This window comes from Anguilla anguilla, chromosome 3 (genome assembly GCF_013347855.1).
Source record: "Anguilla anguilla isolate fAngAng1 chromosome 3, fAngAng1.pri, whole genome shotgun sequence".
NCBI lineage: Eukaryota > Metazoa > Chordata > Actinopteri > Anguilliformes > Anguillidae > Anguilla > Anguilla anguilla.
This window is the reverse complement of record NC_049203.1, coordinates 41,352,551-41,369,233: the sequence shown is the minus strand read 5'-3', so window position 1 is coordinate 41,369,233 and position 16,683 is coordinate 41,352,551. Positions and strand designations below refer to the sequence as shown.

At 40.0% G+C, this 16,683-nt stretch overlaps 1 protein-coding gene across 1 annotated transcript; it reads left to right on the top strand.

The window, feature by feature from the left end:
- The first annotated feature begins 1,130 nt into the window (after positions 1–1,130).
- On the top strand, positions 1,131–13,031 carry LOC118223490 (retinol dehydrogenase 7-like). Its single transcript, XM_035410099.1, has 5 exons — positions 1,131–1,316; positions 4,758–5,072; positions 8,385–8,643; positions 8,768–8,931; positions 10,654–13,031. The coding sequence occupies exons 2-5, from the start codon at positions 4,760–4,762 to the stop codon at positions 10,875–10,877; spliced, it is 960 nt and encodes a 319-aa protein (XP_035265990.1). The 5' UTR covers positions 1,131–1,316; positions 4,758–4,759; the 3' UTR covers positions 10,878–13,031.
- The last annotated feature ends 3,652 nt before the right edge of the window (positions 13,032–16,683 follow it).

Sequence of the window (16,683 nt, the reverse complement as noted above, 5' to 3'; positions counted from 1 at the left end):
TGGGGAGAACTAGTGGACAGGGCTAGGGAGAGCTGCAGAAACCAAGGTATGGCAACAGACATTTAAAGATGTGACCCTTTGGTTAAATTTGGTGATGAGACCGGTCAACTGGGGGCCACCTCCTGGCCAAAGGGTAAGCGGAAGGATACTCCAGCTATGTCTAAAATTCTTAAGGAAGGATGGGCCAAATGGAAGGAAGTATGTAGGCTTGGTGGACTGGTACAGGATAATGGGTTGGCAGGTCAACATCTATGGGCTGTAGCTGTGAATTTTAGGGAATAGTTTTTGGCAGTGTCTCCCTTTGTGGTTTTTACTATTAACAACCCGCTGGCTCATCTGAATATCACAGCATTTGGTGCCGTGGAGCAGTGCCGGGTGGCTATGGGCCTATAAAGCTAGGGGGAAAGGACGAACTCCTCGGGAACAGGCTGCAGAAGACGACCCTCCTTGGACCCTTTTGCGGCATTGGGGGTGGCTTTGTGAACATTGTGGATTATTCTGCATGGAAGTATGTGATTTTAAGACAAATAGCAGTGCCATATTCCCTCAGGAAGTAGGTGATGGAGTGAGTGCATGATCGTGCTGGGTGGTGTCTCTGGTGTGAGTGGTGCTGCTTAAGCAAGACCCCCACCAGTAAAGTGAGTACCCCTCTTGTATCCGTCCAGTCCAAGTATCCCCTGCACAGTGTGTCTGTGGACTTTTTATCCTTAGAAATGGCAAGGAGTGGGATGGACCATGTGTTGGTGATGGTAGAGCTTGTTTGATTTGTGTGAGCTAAGATGGCCAATATTGTTTGTTGTAACTTGATCTCATTTTGGTATCAATACATTCAATGGCAGGCTAAGATTTCGCAATTTTGAATTAATGACCTGTGGACAGTGTTTTGTATACGTGAGGAATTTGTATATTGACAAGTGTTTTTGCAACGCTGGATAGGGAGCTGTAGGTATTTCTGGCGTCTGGAGCTGCTTCATATGGGAGGGGCCTAGCTCCAAAGGGGTGTTACCTAGTTTCAAATAGGAGGGTTAGGGACAGGGATAGGGTTATGGTTGCAGTAATCTCCGCCGGTTTGGAGCTAGCACCGTCCCATTTGGAGATACATATACACAGTGCTCTTTGGAGCTGCTCCAGGCGCCAGATACCATTCTCCCTGCATTCATTTGCGAACGAGGCTGGTGACGTGCGATTGGCCGAAACGCTAGAGGGCGGGGAAGCCTTTCCCTTTGTAGCCTCAACAGTCGACCGTCAGAACAAAACGATATACTAGCCACTTCTACACCCCTTACATCTAGGCTAACTGCTGTGGTTATACACAGGTACGTGTGTTCTCACTCTATGCTCTCATTATTTTCCCTATTTACGGAAGTCATGATTTTAAAGTGCCGGATTTAACGGAGAAATGTACATGTAGATAATTGTTAAACATGCAAACTGTGTAATAATGAAACATGGACGACTTTTCTATCGAACTTTTAAAGAGTTCAAAGCTGATTTTAGCTTGTACTAGGTAACATACAGTAAAGCTAGGTATAACCTGGCAGCGACTGTCTCTTGTAACGTAATTGGCGTGTAGTTATTGTACTCGCAACGCGGAACAAACATAACCAACAACATATTGCATGTCCCCGTCTCTTAATAGAAATTGGCCCATAATATACCAATAAGTCACAACTGGGATACAAAACGGTTGATTATCCTATGCAACTTAATCGGCTAAATTACGAAGTCTAATTGTGTCAGTCAGTTACTAATTGTTGGTAAACTATGAATTAAATAATGTAACTAGCTAACTAGCTGAGCGAGCTACGTGCTTGCGTAATTTGAAGCGTAGCCTATCAGCTAAAACTCAAAAAGTAGCTTAAGCAATACTTCGCGAACTACTGTTTTTTTCCATAGATATTTTAGGTTAGTAGTGAACTAATAGTAAGCTTTTTCCGCATGCCCTTGGAGTAGCGAAGGAATGCTGTATTTTTATTTCGGACCCATAAAACCGTGTTGTCGGATTGTAAGCCTGATAGACATAGGTTTACTACTAGGTTGGCTTGTATTCTGGCCAAAAGTCTAGGGAAGTAGCTATGTACGCCTGTAACCCGACGGCCACTGACATTGCTAGATAACGTAGTGTATAATCTGCCAACATTTCGAATAACATCTCCGGACTGTGTACTATTTATTTGTCAAGCGTTAGGCGGTGGTCCTCATCAACTCTGGCGGAACACTTATAGCTCTAGGTCATACACTGTAGAAAAAAATAGTAGGGGAGACCGGGTATGGTTGTCACATGGTTTGGTTGTCAGAAAGCCCATAACTTTTAATCTAGGGGGCGCTGTGACAAAATTTTAACACAGAAATGCACTTCCCCTTTAACAGAGAGCAACCATTTTGTCTTTAGAGGTTAAAGTCACAACACTTTGAGGTGAGCTCAATTATACTATTTTTTATAACCAAAACGAAATATTTGGCATCTGGTTCTTTATGTTATAAATCATTGTTACATTAGGATATCCACAAAGTTAAAATTATGATGAATAAAGTGAAGGAACAGCTATATTTCGATGCTAAATATGAGTCACTAGGCCAAGCTATTATCTAATGAGAAGCTAATTCATTAAAAAAGTCTGATTGGGGCAGGTTGTCACGTTTCTGGGGGAGTTGGTCGTCACGTGACAACCAACCCCATTATAATGAAGTTATGGCACAGATGTTATAGATGTTATACTTTATTTGCTTTTTTGTAGAGATGCCACAAACATTTGAGAGAAAGACAGATCAAGGCAAAATTAGAACTGGAAAATCAAAAGTCCAGTAGGCCTAAACAAAAGAAGCTGTTTAATCAAACAGAGAAGAAACAGGCCAAAGCCCTCAGAAGAAAAAAGCTACAACAAAAAGAAAGCGATTGGCATCTGAGTCTTCGGAAGATGAGGGCTGCTTCTGTCTAGTGTGCATGGAGTCATATGCAAACAGCCTCCCAAAAGAAGTGTGGCTTCAGTGCTTTGTGTGTAAAGGGTGGGCTCATCAGGTGTGTACCCCAGGGGTCCCAACCTACATTTGTCAAAATTGCGACTCCTGCGACTCTGATACTGGTTAGGCTTCTCTATTTGTTTTTTGGGTTTTTTTTTTTTTACACAAGGACCCCAGTTTTACCAGCATAGCCTGTATTTTCAAAACCGATTCCTCTAACATATTTCTTTTTTAAAAGAGGAGGATAATTCATAATTTAAATGTACTATTTTCTTTATAACACAAATTAAAAACATTTAAAAATAAATATTTTATTGAAAATGACTTTTGACCTATTGTTAATATTAGGCTTTTAATTGGTCAGGTTACATTCAGTTGATATAATTTTGTATTCTGGCAGATATGTTAACGTTGAAGTAAAGGTTCTAGATTCAATTAAAAAAATCTGTTCAAATTATAATTTAGGTTATTTGACCTTTAATAACATTTAACCTGTTTTATGCTTTATAAATAAAGTCTAAAGATTGTATTTGTTGTTTCATTCCTTTTTAATAAAGCATTGTAACAACCAACCCCATATCCTGTGACAACCAACCCTGCCATGGGGTTGGTTGTCATAAGTGGACACACTCTATTCAACCAGTAATAGTTTTATTTTGGAATAAGTTATGCTGATACTTGAAATATCAGTTTCTACCTGAGATGTTCATCTTTCATTTGTAGTTGAAAATAACCTTGTAATGTGTATTTTGGCTGAGATATAGTTGAGAGAGTGCAAAGTGTGACAACCATACCCGGTCTCCCCTACCGTGAAATGAGCGACAGTAAGACGGCAGATTCGTCGGAAATCGTTCACAATAAAAGTATGCCTGCGCAAAAGCGAGAAACGCCTATCTCAAAGTTTATTTTCTAAACTGGCGACGTTTTGACATGTAAAGATACTCCTTCGTTATAATTATAATGCCAATTGAAAAGGCAGTGTATTTTTATAAAGCTTTTTTTATATTTCTGCCATGTTGATTCTTGGAAATGCAGTAAGTCTAAATATGAAATACCATGATCTTGCTTTTTTTTTAGGAGAATATAAAACCGATTCCAGCACATTTGTCATAATTAATAGGTAATGTTACCACTGAGGTGTTCTAACAACTCTAGATGATAGCTTACTGGCTAATTGTTATAGGATAAACTATGTGACATGGGTTTGTTAGTACACAATAAAATGTCCAGTGTTAATTCAACTCTAAATAGATAACATTTGGACCCACATTCCAGAGTCAGACCAAAAGTTATCTGTTGAGACTTGAATTAACAATGGGCATTTACTGCATACAGCCCTTCACTAAATTGATATGATGACAAAGATATCAAATAAACATGAAGCGTCATAGAAAATGTGGCTGGGGTTTGAACATGCAGTACACAGGCGAATTTCATTAAATTAAGTTCCAATTGCTTTCTGATACTATAACAGATAACATGCTCTGCTGCCTCCCCTGGACATGTTGTCTCAATGATATGGGGGTGTTTTGAAAACCTTGGACCCTCCACTCTTCAGATATGGTGTCACTTATATCAAATAAGCGTCATAGAAAATGTGGCTGGGGTTTGAACATGCAGTACATAGGTGAATTTCATTCAATTAAATCCCAATTGCTTTCTGATAGCATGACACATATAATGCGCCGCTGCCTCCCCGGACATGTTGTCTCAATGATACATGTTGTATTTTACATTTCTTAGGCCAAGTATTTAAAGTGTTTAGCTAGCTACTCACTCAATCTTTTGCGTCTCAGTGATGTTCCTGTACCTACTTGGGTTGGTCGCGTTTTTATTCCTGTACCGCTGGTACAGGGAAAGGAAGAGAGTCGGAAATGAATCGGACAAATATGTCTACATCACTGGGTGTGACTCCGGGTTTGGAAACCTGCTGGCGAGACACCTGGACAAGCTGGGCTACCGCGTTATTGCCTCCTGTTTCACGGAGAAGGGTGAGGATGAGCTGAAGAAAGCTGCTTCGGAAAGACTGACCACCCTCCACTTGGATGTCGCAAATACGGATAGTGTCAACAAAGCAGCTACCATCATAAAAACACAGGTTGGGGAAAAAGGTAGGTTTAAGTTAACGTGTAATTACTCTTAGTGTCATTACACTCATGTGAACTGCTTTTGCCTTGTTCTCTTGAAACATGTCTCAGATGATCAGATCTGGTGTGCAAAACCATGGCCCTGGCCTTAAGTAGGCTAGCAATAATCACAAGTTACATTTTGTTTGTAGCTGTTTGCTTAAAAGCATGGGCGTGTGAAAGAAAGTACAATTTCATCAAAATATTTACGTTTTATATAAATAAAACTATTACATGATGAGACTAAAGTTGGTTCAAGGCCTCTAGGTCGTATTCCATGGATGCTATTTGACTTTCAGTGTTTTTATTTTGAATAACATTTCCTTTAAAGTTTACATAGGGACATTTTGAAAAATCAGTCATACATTTGAGAAATACTGTCTATGATGACATTAAAGTTTGTTTGAGGCATTTTGGTCATGTGACAGAAACTTGAAATTAATTTTTTTTATTTTGAAAAAATAATTTTTGTAAAATTTACAAAGGGACAGTCATAAAAATCATTTGTAAATTTGAGCAATAATCTCTCTCATAAGATTAAAGTTGGTTTGAGGCCTCTAGATCATATTTCACCGAGGCTATTGAAATTTGAATGTTTTTATTTAGAGGAGATGTTTAAAATGTGTGGGTGGGTGCATTGAACTCAGTAGGACCTTCGGAATCTAGAGACTAGACTAAACAGTTCAATAATTACAGCCAAAAGTTTAAGTTCAAGTTTTGGCCTGTCGGTGGTGCTAGAGGGGTTAATGTACTGACCCCAGATTTGGTGAGGTGATAACTTGGACTTCCATCTATCAAAATCCATCAATCAGTTCTAGGGGCTTCCAAAGACTGTGGACTGTTTTGAACCGAATGAACCTCCAGCACATTAAGGTGTGGTCACACTGACATTTTCTTCATATGGACAGGCAGTATTTTTTGATATTTCAGTCAAAGAAAATGGGGAAATTCAGATCAAGACTTTTGATGGGTTTTTTGAGGGTGATTGTCTCCAGCCCACTCCCCTAAAAAAGAGTTTGCTAGTTAGTGCATGTCATAGACTCCATAGGATGTGTAAAACAGATTATGGGTGTGAACCAGTGTTTTACTGATGCATTGTTTCCACTGCTGTCTCCATCGCCCAATTAACTGAGTATTTTCAGAAACACTACAAAGGTTGGTTCCCTCACAATTCAACAGAAATTAGTTCACACATTAACGGATGTTCCAGTTCCAATCCTAGCAAGTAATGAACCATTTGTTTTAAAGTGACTCACTGTAATCTCTGATTGTTTCCCATGATGTGTGCCTTTTTTTGCTTTTTTTGTTCTTTACTGACTCTTGTAATCATTTGAATATTGTTTTTGAAGAGACACAGCCATCTGCTGGAAGCAAGATAGTTGCAGGTTTAAGCATTAGGTCTGTTTGTGTGGACATAGTAAGGCTTATCTTCAACCATAGTCTTGTGAATTATGTGAGAACACTGATCTGGCTTTGGGCAGACTTTTCCCTTTTCCCTGTTGCTGAAAAATTGGTAGTTGACATGCACCAGGGAGTTTGATTCAGCATGATCGTACTTACCACCATGTTTTTGAACACGTTTGAATGATGCAGGCATTGTTTCAGAGGTTCGATATAAATCTCTGGGTAGAAATAAGTAGCAGACCTCTTCTCCTGTCACACCTCTCAGGTCTAGCCTAAATACCATGCTTCTGTTTACTGCGATACTTGCTCTGAAGTTTTGCAGTAATGACCATGAATGTCTTACAAAAGAAAGAGGACTTGGATAACAGTAGGCAGTCAAGGTAGGAGACTGTTCTATGGGGACTAGGGCTTCTGCCAGGATGGTGAAGTTTTCATGAACACCCACAATACCCAACTTCATATCAGCACCGGTAGGAAAAATTGGTCCCTCTGGAGTCATCTGCTCAAAGACTGGCCTTGAAAACATATGGGGGAACCGTCCTTGCCTTTGGTCTATGCAGAAGAGCCTGCCCTGCTTGTGTGTCTCTGTCGTGTTTGTGTGCTTAGAATGTAGTGCCATGGCTTTAGCCTGGCTGCCGGCCAGTCTACAAAACATTCAGTGCAGTAACTTGCAGTACAGGCTTTTATCTGCCTGTATTGACCCTTGAGCTTCTGACCAGATTCCTTTTCTGTTTGCCATAGCTGCGTCAGATTGCGTATTGTCAACACTGACAGGGTTTTCCATTTCTAGTATGCTATGTATCAAATTTATTAATCCTGTAGTAATCCAATGTATATGGTAGGAATGCAAGATTATTCATCCCATCAATCAGTAGCAATCAGATCTCAAAAGAACTAACAGTATTCAGGTTGATATCCCACAGTAGGCACACATGTAGGAAATGAAAATAAATATTGAAGGGAAACATTTTACCCTTGTTCACTAATTTTGTGGGGCATTTTGTAAAATAAATTAATAAATTAAATTTTTCTTTGTTTTACAAAATTGTATAATGCTATAATTCTACAATACACCAATGTAAAACGGTTCTTTTGCAATGCTTGTTTTCCCTAGGAGATTAATATCTTCCCCCAAGGTAACCAAAATGGTTTGATTGCACACGCATGTTTCTAATGCTGATATGAGATCTGAATGATTAAATCAAGTTGTTCTATCTGTTCTATACCCTTCCAAGCTTACCTTGAGTCTAATTTCAGCCATTACTGAATAAACATGAGATAATAGGGGAATGACATAGAATAACTTTGCACATAGTGGTTACCAGTGCTGCATCTGTTATTGAGTTGCAGGGGGCAGCAGTCCCCCTGACTTGTCCCTCATTGTGAATGGTGGATATGATATGAATATCAGTTGATCTCTTGTGTCTGTGACAAGTAGAACTTGATGGGGCACTTTCTGTCAGGGGTAAAATGGCCCCACAGGCACATGATTATGAATGAACACTGTGTGTGCTGGTGCTCGCTCTTCAGATTTTGCATCCGCAATCTGTTGTTGACTTTGTACCTGCAGGTGGAGATACCTGAGAGCACTAGTTAGAGTTGTGCAATATTCAGCCTGTTTGTCTAAAAGACGAGTGTCTCTGTTCCCACCTGAACATCAGGTCCAGCAGAGACATCAGTCTTCTTTTTTACTGTTGTTACCAAAGGGAGAGTTTTTCCCTCTTCTCCATGGCATTTATTTCTCCCACAGGTACACCTTTGTAGCACCACTGTGTCTAGTGTGAATTTGTGTGCATGCTTTATTTCACATGTCTGCTGTGAGTGAATGTGCCTGTGTGCATGCACATGATTATATAAGTGTAATTTGAGTTGACATGGTGTGTGATCTTGCAGGTCTGTGGGCTGTGGTGAACAATGCCGGAGTCTCTGTGCCGTCGGCGAACTGTGATTGGCTCACCATTGAGGACTATAAATCTATGTTGGACGTGAATCTGAACGGGGTCATTGCAGTGACACTAAGTGTGCTCCAGCTGATTAAAAAAGCTAGGGGCCGAGTGGTGAATGTTGCCAGCGTCTTTGGAAGGATCAGTCCAATTGGTGGACCTTATGCTGTCTCAAAGTACGGAGTGGAGGCCTTCAATGACAGTCTTCGGTAATAATCCTTTTTAAATGGTCTCATGGAATATACAGTGCCATTGTTCTCTGACACAGGTATACAGACATTATAAATATGTTCTGCCAATAAATTCTGAAATCTTCATTTTCTTATTTCCCAGGAGAAACATGAAATACTTTGGAGTTAAAGTCCTGTGCATTGAACCAGGGTTTTTCAAAACTAGTGTGACTGATACCGAAATAGTAAGAAAAAGCCTTGAGAAAGTGTGGGACAAACTGCCTGAAGAGATTAAAGAAGAATATGGACATGATTACTTGGACAAAGGTAATTGACACAATGGGGTGGCCAAGACTTTAGTCCGTTTTGTTTGTGAATATCAAAGGGTCATAAACCAAGGCACACTTCGCCGCTCGGCTAGCAGTAACTTCGAAGGAAAGCAAATGGTGGCTGTACCACTGCTAATTTAAATTTTCACGCAAGTCCGAGTTTTCGTTCTATTCTTGTCATTTTGCGATTAGCCTATATGGAATTGACGATGAGAAAGTAATCAAACAGCAAATTGTTTACAACGTGTGCGTGTTTTCTGCTGTTGTTGCCAGTTATATTGGAAATGTGAATGCATTCTGTCGCCTCGGATGTCAAGACATGAAAGTGAATGTTCGGATAAAAACATAATGAATGTGTTTGAGAGGATATATAAAACAGTTACAATCTGACTATTGGCCTGTCATATCCTATTTGTTGCATAACAACGGTCCAAGTTCAACTACCAATGACAGTTTTGCTTGACAAAAATATGCCCAAACGGCTGCAGAAGAATATTTCAATTCCAGGTGATTAAATCGATAAAAATCAATAAATACAAAAGTAACCATATATAGTCATTGTTGGCAACCTGTTGTATAAAGCTAAGTGGAATAAACCCCTCCGGGCTGTCCCGGTTATTAGAAAATAATGTAGGCTACTTCGGTGGTAGTTTGGGGTTACGGAAGAAATCATAGGACAGATGGACCGACGACAACGTCGCTTTTTCATATGTCAGTGGGCTAATTTGCCTAATCTTCGCGGGACTTTAGACCATGGTGGAAACGCAGACAACAATGGGCTGAAGGAACCTTTTAGTTCCTTGAAAAGTAGTTCCTGGGACTAAAAGTTCCGGGTACTTTTGGTGGAAATGCGGCTTGTGACTCTAATAAAGACAAAACGTGTGCCTCAAGTCAAGTCTTGGCGGCCCAGAAAAGGGGGCAAAGGAGAGGGAGTTGTGAAAAGTCCATAAAGGAGCCAGTAATGATTAAAATGTGAGATTCTCAAATGGCCAGCCAGGTCGCACAGACCTTGAAGGCTTAAGATGAGTACATGTATTCCAAAGTATCAAATACCATACATATCTACCTCTGTAATTGATTAATTTTATTGAGTGATCAGTTAGCAAGTATTTAATGGTTTCTAAGTTGCTAATGGCTGGCTAGGAATACTCCATCTGACTTACGTTCATTAGTTATTGAAGCAAATGATTAAAACTTGTATTTATTGATTTGGTGACTATAGCTAGCTAGTTACGGTATATCACATGGCTAGCTTCCCTCATATTAAATCACTAGGGTTCAGATAAATAATTGGGTGGTTTTGCATGCATTTCGGTCCAGCACTACCAAGGGGTCATTACAGCCTTTGTGTCACTCCACGAGTCTGTTAATTTGGCAATAATTAAATTCACTTAGTCAGGTACATGAGAATGACCGGACAGTGTTTGTTTACACATGCTGCACTCTGTAGTGTCTGAGACAAGGCAGCAATTGGAAATACTTATTTAAAATGAGTAGTGCTGTAGTGCTAAATGTGTAACATTAAAGTAAAAAAAAAAATCCAGTTTGGTGGCGAAGATAGTTCATATCAGTTTGTTTATTGTTTTTGAGTGACAGGTTCTTTTGGTATTGAGTATGTATTCTATTTGTAAGTGGTATATGGTTACAGAAGTGGTTTTTCAACTTAAATGTGTGGCAGTGCTGCAAAATAAAGGTGTATCCTGTGCTTTCTTATTTCCAGTGAATGAATTGATGCTGAAGACGTTGGCTAAGATGCCAGATACGGACCTGATGAAGGTAGTTGGCTGCATGGAGCATGCCATCTCGGCAGTTCATCCTCGAACCCGCTACTCACCTGGTTGGGATGCTAAGTTTTTCTGGCTGCCACTGTCCTACATGCCTACTTTCATCGCTGATCACTTGCTTCTTAAAGATACTGTCATGCCACAGAAATGTACTATGTAGCTTGTTTTCCATCTGGAAGTCTCAGAGAGCAGCATAGTGAAATAAACAGTAGTCTTTTGTACAATACAGCATGCTTTTGTATTTTCACACTGCTAAAAGGCAGTTTGTAGCTTCGGTCGAGTTGGCCAGTCAGAAACCACCAGCCTGTTGGTAGATCGCCGGTCACCCTTTTATTCTTCACTGCTCTAGCAATGCTCTATCTTTTATGGCATGGCGAGGAACCATTGCTAGCTTGCTGCGATTTTGGTGAATTTTCTTGGTGAATAAGTTGGAGATACCAAAACCCTTTGCCCCAAAAAAAAGCACCACAGACAGGCTGCTTTTTTTACTCTTTTACTTTTTTTGAGAATCAGGCGTGGAACATATTTTTGCTAGCAGTTATGTAATCAGGTTAAAACTATAGGAAGGTATTTTTTTATAGTGCAGTTTTATAGAAATTGGAAAAAAAAAATCTGTTCGGAACTGTTTACAACTACAAATTCAGAGCCCGTTTAAAACTGTAATGATAGAGTATGCAACTAACCATTCAGAAAAATTGGCGGTTTGACTCTGAAATTTAATAAGATTTGTTCTGAACAGACCCCATTCCTGAAGGGTCTATATCTCAGAGGTTCTGTTGTACTTGTATTTCTTATTAATGAGGCTTTAGGTACAAGGTCTGCACCAAAATAGGATAGTGGGTCAATAGGAAAATATACCTGAACTCTTGGGGTAATTGTCTAACATTAGGCTAACTTAAGCTGTCTTTACACTGCTGAGCCGCATTAAAATGCTGTAGCAGACCTGGGGTAGAATTAGTGATGATCAATTTCCACAAACGTTCTTTATCCACCTTTTGCCCGGTATGTCGCCACAGACACCCAGTTCTTTAATCATAAATAATAATAATAATAATAATATAAATTAATATAATAATACGCTTAATCACCATTGTTTTACCTAATCTGGCAATAGATAGTGACTTAACAGACATTTATTTTAATGAAAATCTTCGAGATTATTACCTTAAGTAATGAAAAAGCAAGTATGCATTACGGATGTGGTTGCTACTTCAAGCACTAAGTAATTTAGAATATTGTCTGTACTTGGAAGTATGTGGAAAATGAAAAATATTTTCATCATGATTTGACATTTTGAGCAGCTATTCTTTGTCAATTAGTTAAAAATTGGATACAGAAACTGTTGAAGGCTAGAGGCAGATAAAAATATCAATTTTTTTCTGATTGTAGTTATATTTTTAAAGGACCAGCACAGATTTCAACAGTTGCAGAAACAAGCGCCTAGCTACTATAAACCTACCTTTTCACCGTCATCTTAATTGTATCCATTTGCATACAGAAAGGATTCAGCTACATCAGAAAGGATGCTGATGTCGTCGATTGCTTATAAATGCTTATTCAGCCCTAGAGAGCTGGCTAATCTATTGAGCACTTCCATGATTATGTGAATTTTAATATTAACGTACTATGCAGTTGTCAAGTAAGTTAAGACTTAATTTCCAGAATGTGAAGGCAATGCTTTTCAGCATTTTTAGATCCAAAATGAATTATGCTGGCTAAATTATGCAATTTTAATATTAACATTTAAAAAAATTCATTACATGTATTTTTTAAAATCATTTTATCATTGCACAGGTAATAATGTAGAAGTACTACCTGCTGTCCTGATAAGCTGGTGACTGAATGTTTTGCCAGTATAAGGGTTAGGAGTAAAAATTATTGCACAATGACATATCAATATTTCAATATTTTATTTAACTATTTCCTTCTTTGGTTTCAATGGACTTATAGCACTGCACGAAACAGGAGTTTCTGAAAGTTATCTAACCTGTTAAATGTCATTGAAATTGAGAGGGTGTCTGTTGTGAGTGAGTTTCCTGTGTAACTGTTTTCCAAGAAATTTCTGGACTCACACATTCCCCGAGTAATTCATGGACTCGAGTTGGACAGCCTAAGTTTGCCTAAATTGAAGGACGATTATGAGAAAATCTATGTTTAACCCAATGTACACAATTGTCAGCCTATTTGAGTCAAGTTATTAGCAGCTATTCTTGATGATCTGACAAAGCCTATAGCAGAAATGTCAGTTTTCTTTAGTTTGCCTGCTGCATTGTTGAGCTGCAATGTTTGAATAAACTGATAATTCACAAATGAGTGCAAATCTTGTATTATTTTTCAATGGCCCCTGCAGTATGTGCTCCTATGGCTTCAGTCAGTCATTGGAACAAACATGCATGGACAATCGCAGGTGTAAGAGGGAAATCAAACTGGGACCCAGAAAAGGCTGGCATTTGAACGAGCCGGCATGCTGGGACGCAGCCTGTACTTCAAAGGACGCGAGAGCCTTGTGGTAAAACAATAAGTCACTCGGACTTCCTCTGGATGGGCCGGCCATTTGGCTCTCTGGAATGTTACCACCTGGACACAACTAAGATAAGGGGAACTAGTCTCTTTGTCTGTGGTTGTGGGTGTGGGTGTTTTGGGGTCATAAAGGGCGAAATGTCTGGCCACATTACCACAGTGCCCTTATGTGGGCCCCTCTGACATTACACTTTGTATTTCTTTTCTGGATCTGGACTTTAAACCATCTGTATATCTTATTTACAAACCCCGGAAAACCTTACAAACCATGCACATGTTTTCATTGTATTATTGTATTATGCCTTATGTAATAATAATATGGATTGTACAATGGTTAAACAAAAGAGTATTTTCATGACAACTGCACCATAATATTACATCCACTTGACATGTTTGGTATGTACGTGTTCAACATAATTCAAGCAATTGAATGAAATATGTTTCATACCAAATAGAATTTGAAAAAACATAGTTTTAGAAACTCAGGGAAAAACGAACACAATGGAATGTCCTCTCTGGTAATCATCTCCTTTTCCCCATTTCCCCACTAATTGTTCTAACAGCAGCCTCCAAATGGTGGGGGCCGAAATTTGAGATTTATGATTCGGCCAGGTTAATTTATGGCAATGCCGCCTAGACCAAACGCGGGATTTGGCTTAAAAGGAAGGGAGACAAAGCAATCGAGGAAGATCGTAATCGACTTCCCACACTACCCAGACGCTGCGTTGTGTGTGTAGATGCACAAGGAAGATCGTAACCGATTTCCCACATTGCACATACTCTGTGCTCTGTGTGTAGATAGACAAGGAAGATCGCAATCGACTTCCCACACTGCGCAGACTCTGTGATTTCGTGTGTAGCTAAACAGGCTGGGTAAGAACTCTTTTACTCTGTATTTATGTTTTTAACCCTTATAATTGATTTTGAATTTGAAGATAACCTACCTGCCTGTTAAATAAATTCTTCTTATTTTTAACTTGCGTGGTCTTCATGACTCTAATCCATTTTATCTTCTTTTCAGCCGAAATTACGCTTAAATACTCAGGGGGACAATTATGACTAGGACCTACTGATCAGGGGTCTAGTACAGCAAACGTCTTTAGTGGGGTTTTCAAGTTAGATAGGCGACCACGATCTGCCCGCTAAGGGATTGGTGGTATTGGTTCTGGTGTTTTGGCTTAAGAGGACCCATAGGCGTGGTACGCCGGTTCTTGTCAAATTCGCCTTAAGGAGCCTGATAGATACGCACCATCCTGGGCTCATAACTATCGATGCACTATCCATGTAAGCCAGGCATGGAAGGCATGTATTATGGTGGTCAGCCTCCTACCCTCTGGATTCTTCACCGAACTGAGATTTAACAATAGTGCTAAACCCGGGAGCATATATTGAGGAATGATGGCACAAGACAGAGTCGAGTGTAACCACTCCCAAGTTCCACGTATAGTTAAACCCAAATTTTAAATTATCATGTAATATGGAGTCAGATTAACACGAGAGTAAAACATAGTAACTGTTACGCTTTCTTGCTGTGGTCATGGATATATCTGTTGTGTTGTTCCGCGCATTTGTGAATATTCTGATGCTCCCATTGGAATATTGACAGTCCGGCGACAGATCGGATATATCTCTGATGACAGCATAGCCCCGTTTACGAACGGAGAGTAACCAGAATGCTACTGATCCGTTTCAGGCCAGTTTTAAGCGGGATATGAAGCAGCGCCTTCATATCTAACCCGTGGCAACGGAACCAGTGCATTCTTAATTATAATTGTGCCCTGTTCTTACGAACAGAGGAAAAATAACTAACATCTCAGTTTTGAATCACACCAGCCAAGGGAGTACACGTGGTACCTTCCCCTCCAGCTACAAACCCTCATTGGTCTAGCTGTGAGGTGTTTACACAGGTCTTTCCGGTACTTTTTTAAAGATTCAAAACCCCACATCTTATTTTTCCCAAATGAAAAGAAATCAGGTGAATTCAAGCATACAGGTGATCTGTTTTGGCATCCTTGTTATTATCATATTTATTGTGTTACAAGTGTAATGTCTTTCTGAAATCATCTGAGTTTGTATGTTCTCCCCGTGTCTGCTTGGGTTTCCTCTGGGTACTCCGGTTTTCTCCCACAGTCCAAAGACATGCAGGTAGGCCAACTGGAGTCTGTAAATTGCCCATAGGTATGAGTATGTGAGTTAATGGTGTGAGTCCCCGGCGGCCTGTCCAGGGTGTATTCCTGCCTGTCGTCCAATGCATGCTGGGATGGGCTTCAGCGCTCCCCGCAACCCTGCCCAGGATAAACGGATATAGATAATGGATGGATGAAGTGGCTTGCACACAAAAATTTACCTTTGGATTGGACGGCGATACAAGGACAGGTATTTCTCTCACCCTCCAGGGTAATTCCAGTCCACGATGTCTCCTATTATTTGGCCAATACGTTTATCCAGCATAGACAAGTGGGCCATATTCTGATCTTACCCTGTAGAGGATGTGGTTTGTGGGCAAGGATTTTCATCTTTTCCTCCAGTTTCATGTGAAACCTAAAGGGTTTGAAGTGGGATTATTCGAAAACGCTACAGTAATATTTCACAGAAATGTGGTAGGACATAGATCAAGACCCATTCCGTTATGAACAAGTGTCAGAAGTTTGAGACCTTTTCATTTTGGGAAGATATTCCAATCCAAAACTTCACTTTTTAGTATTACCCTGTATTGAATTACATTGAAGGTTTGACGTGGGATTATTTAAAATTTCCACAGAAATGGGGTAGGATGTAGAAATGGACCCCTCCACTCTGGATGCGTGGGCAGGGTTGAAAACGGTGCTAGCTACAAATGCTCTTTTGAAATCTGATCCCACCTTACAGGCTCTGTAGCCCCACGCTCCCCTCTCCACACAGAAAACAGCATCACACCCAGAAACGTCCTGAACACATTTTAGAAGAAATACAGGGAATGGAGGATGGATTTGGCAAATGTACACAAAGAGAGGCAGCCAGTGCTTCATAGATTATTGAACGTGGTTCATTTTCAAGGTAAAAATCCTGCATAGTAGGCCTATGCCTTTAACTACATTGAATAATAAACCAATCATAACGATAGGGGGAGGTAGAGGACAAGAAGTGTGGGAGGTGCGGACCGTCCGTGTGCACGCACTTCTGTGTGTGTGCGCGTGGCGTGCACTTTGTTTTTTATGGTTTGCAATGAGAGGTTTAAAAGCACATAATTTCAAAAGATGCATTATTTTCACAATATAGTGAAAATACGCATCCTTTAACATTGGTAATGACTATAGCGGGTATCCGACTACACCAGGATCGCATGAATAGCCTGATGGACGTGGGCTACAAACCTGATGCATTTCATGATCATTTAGCCTACACATTTCTGCCAGAGCAAACATTGCGTGCAATCCTGCGGCAACATTGGTCAGAACCAAATGAAT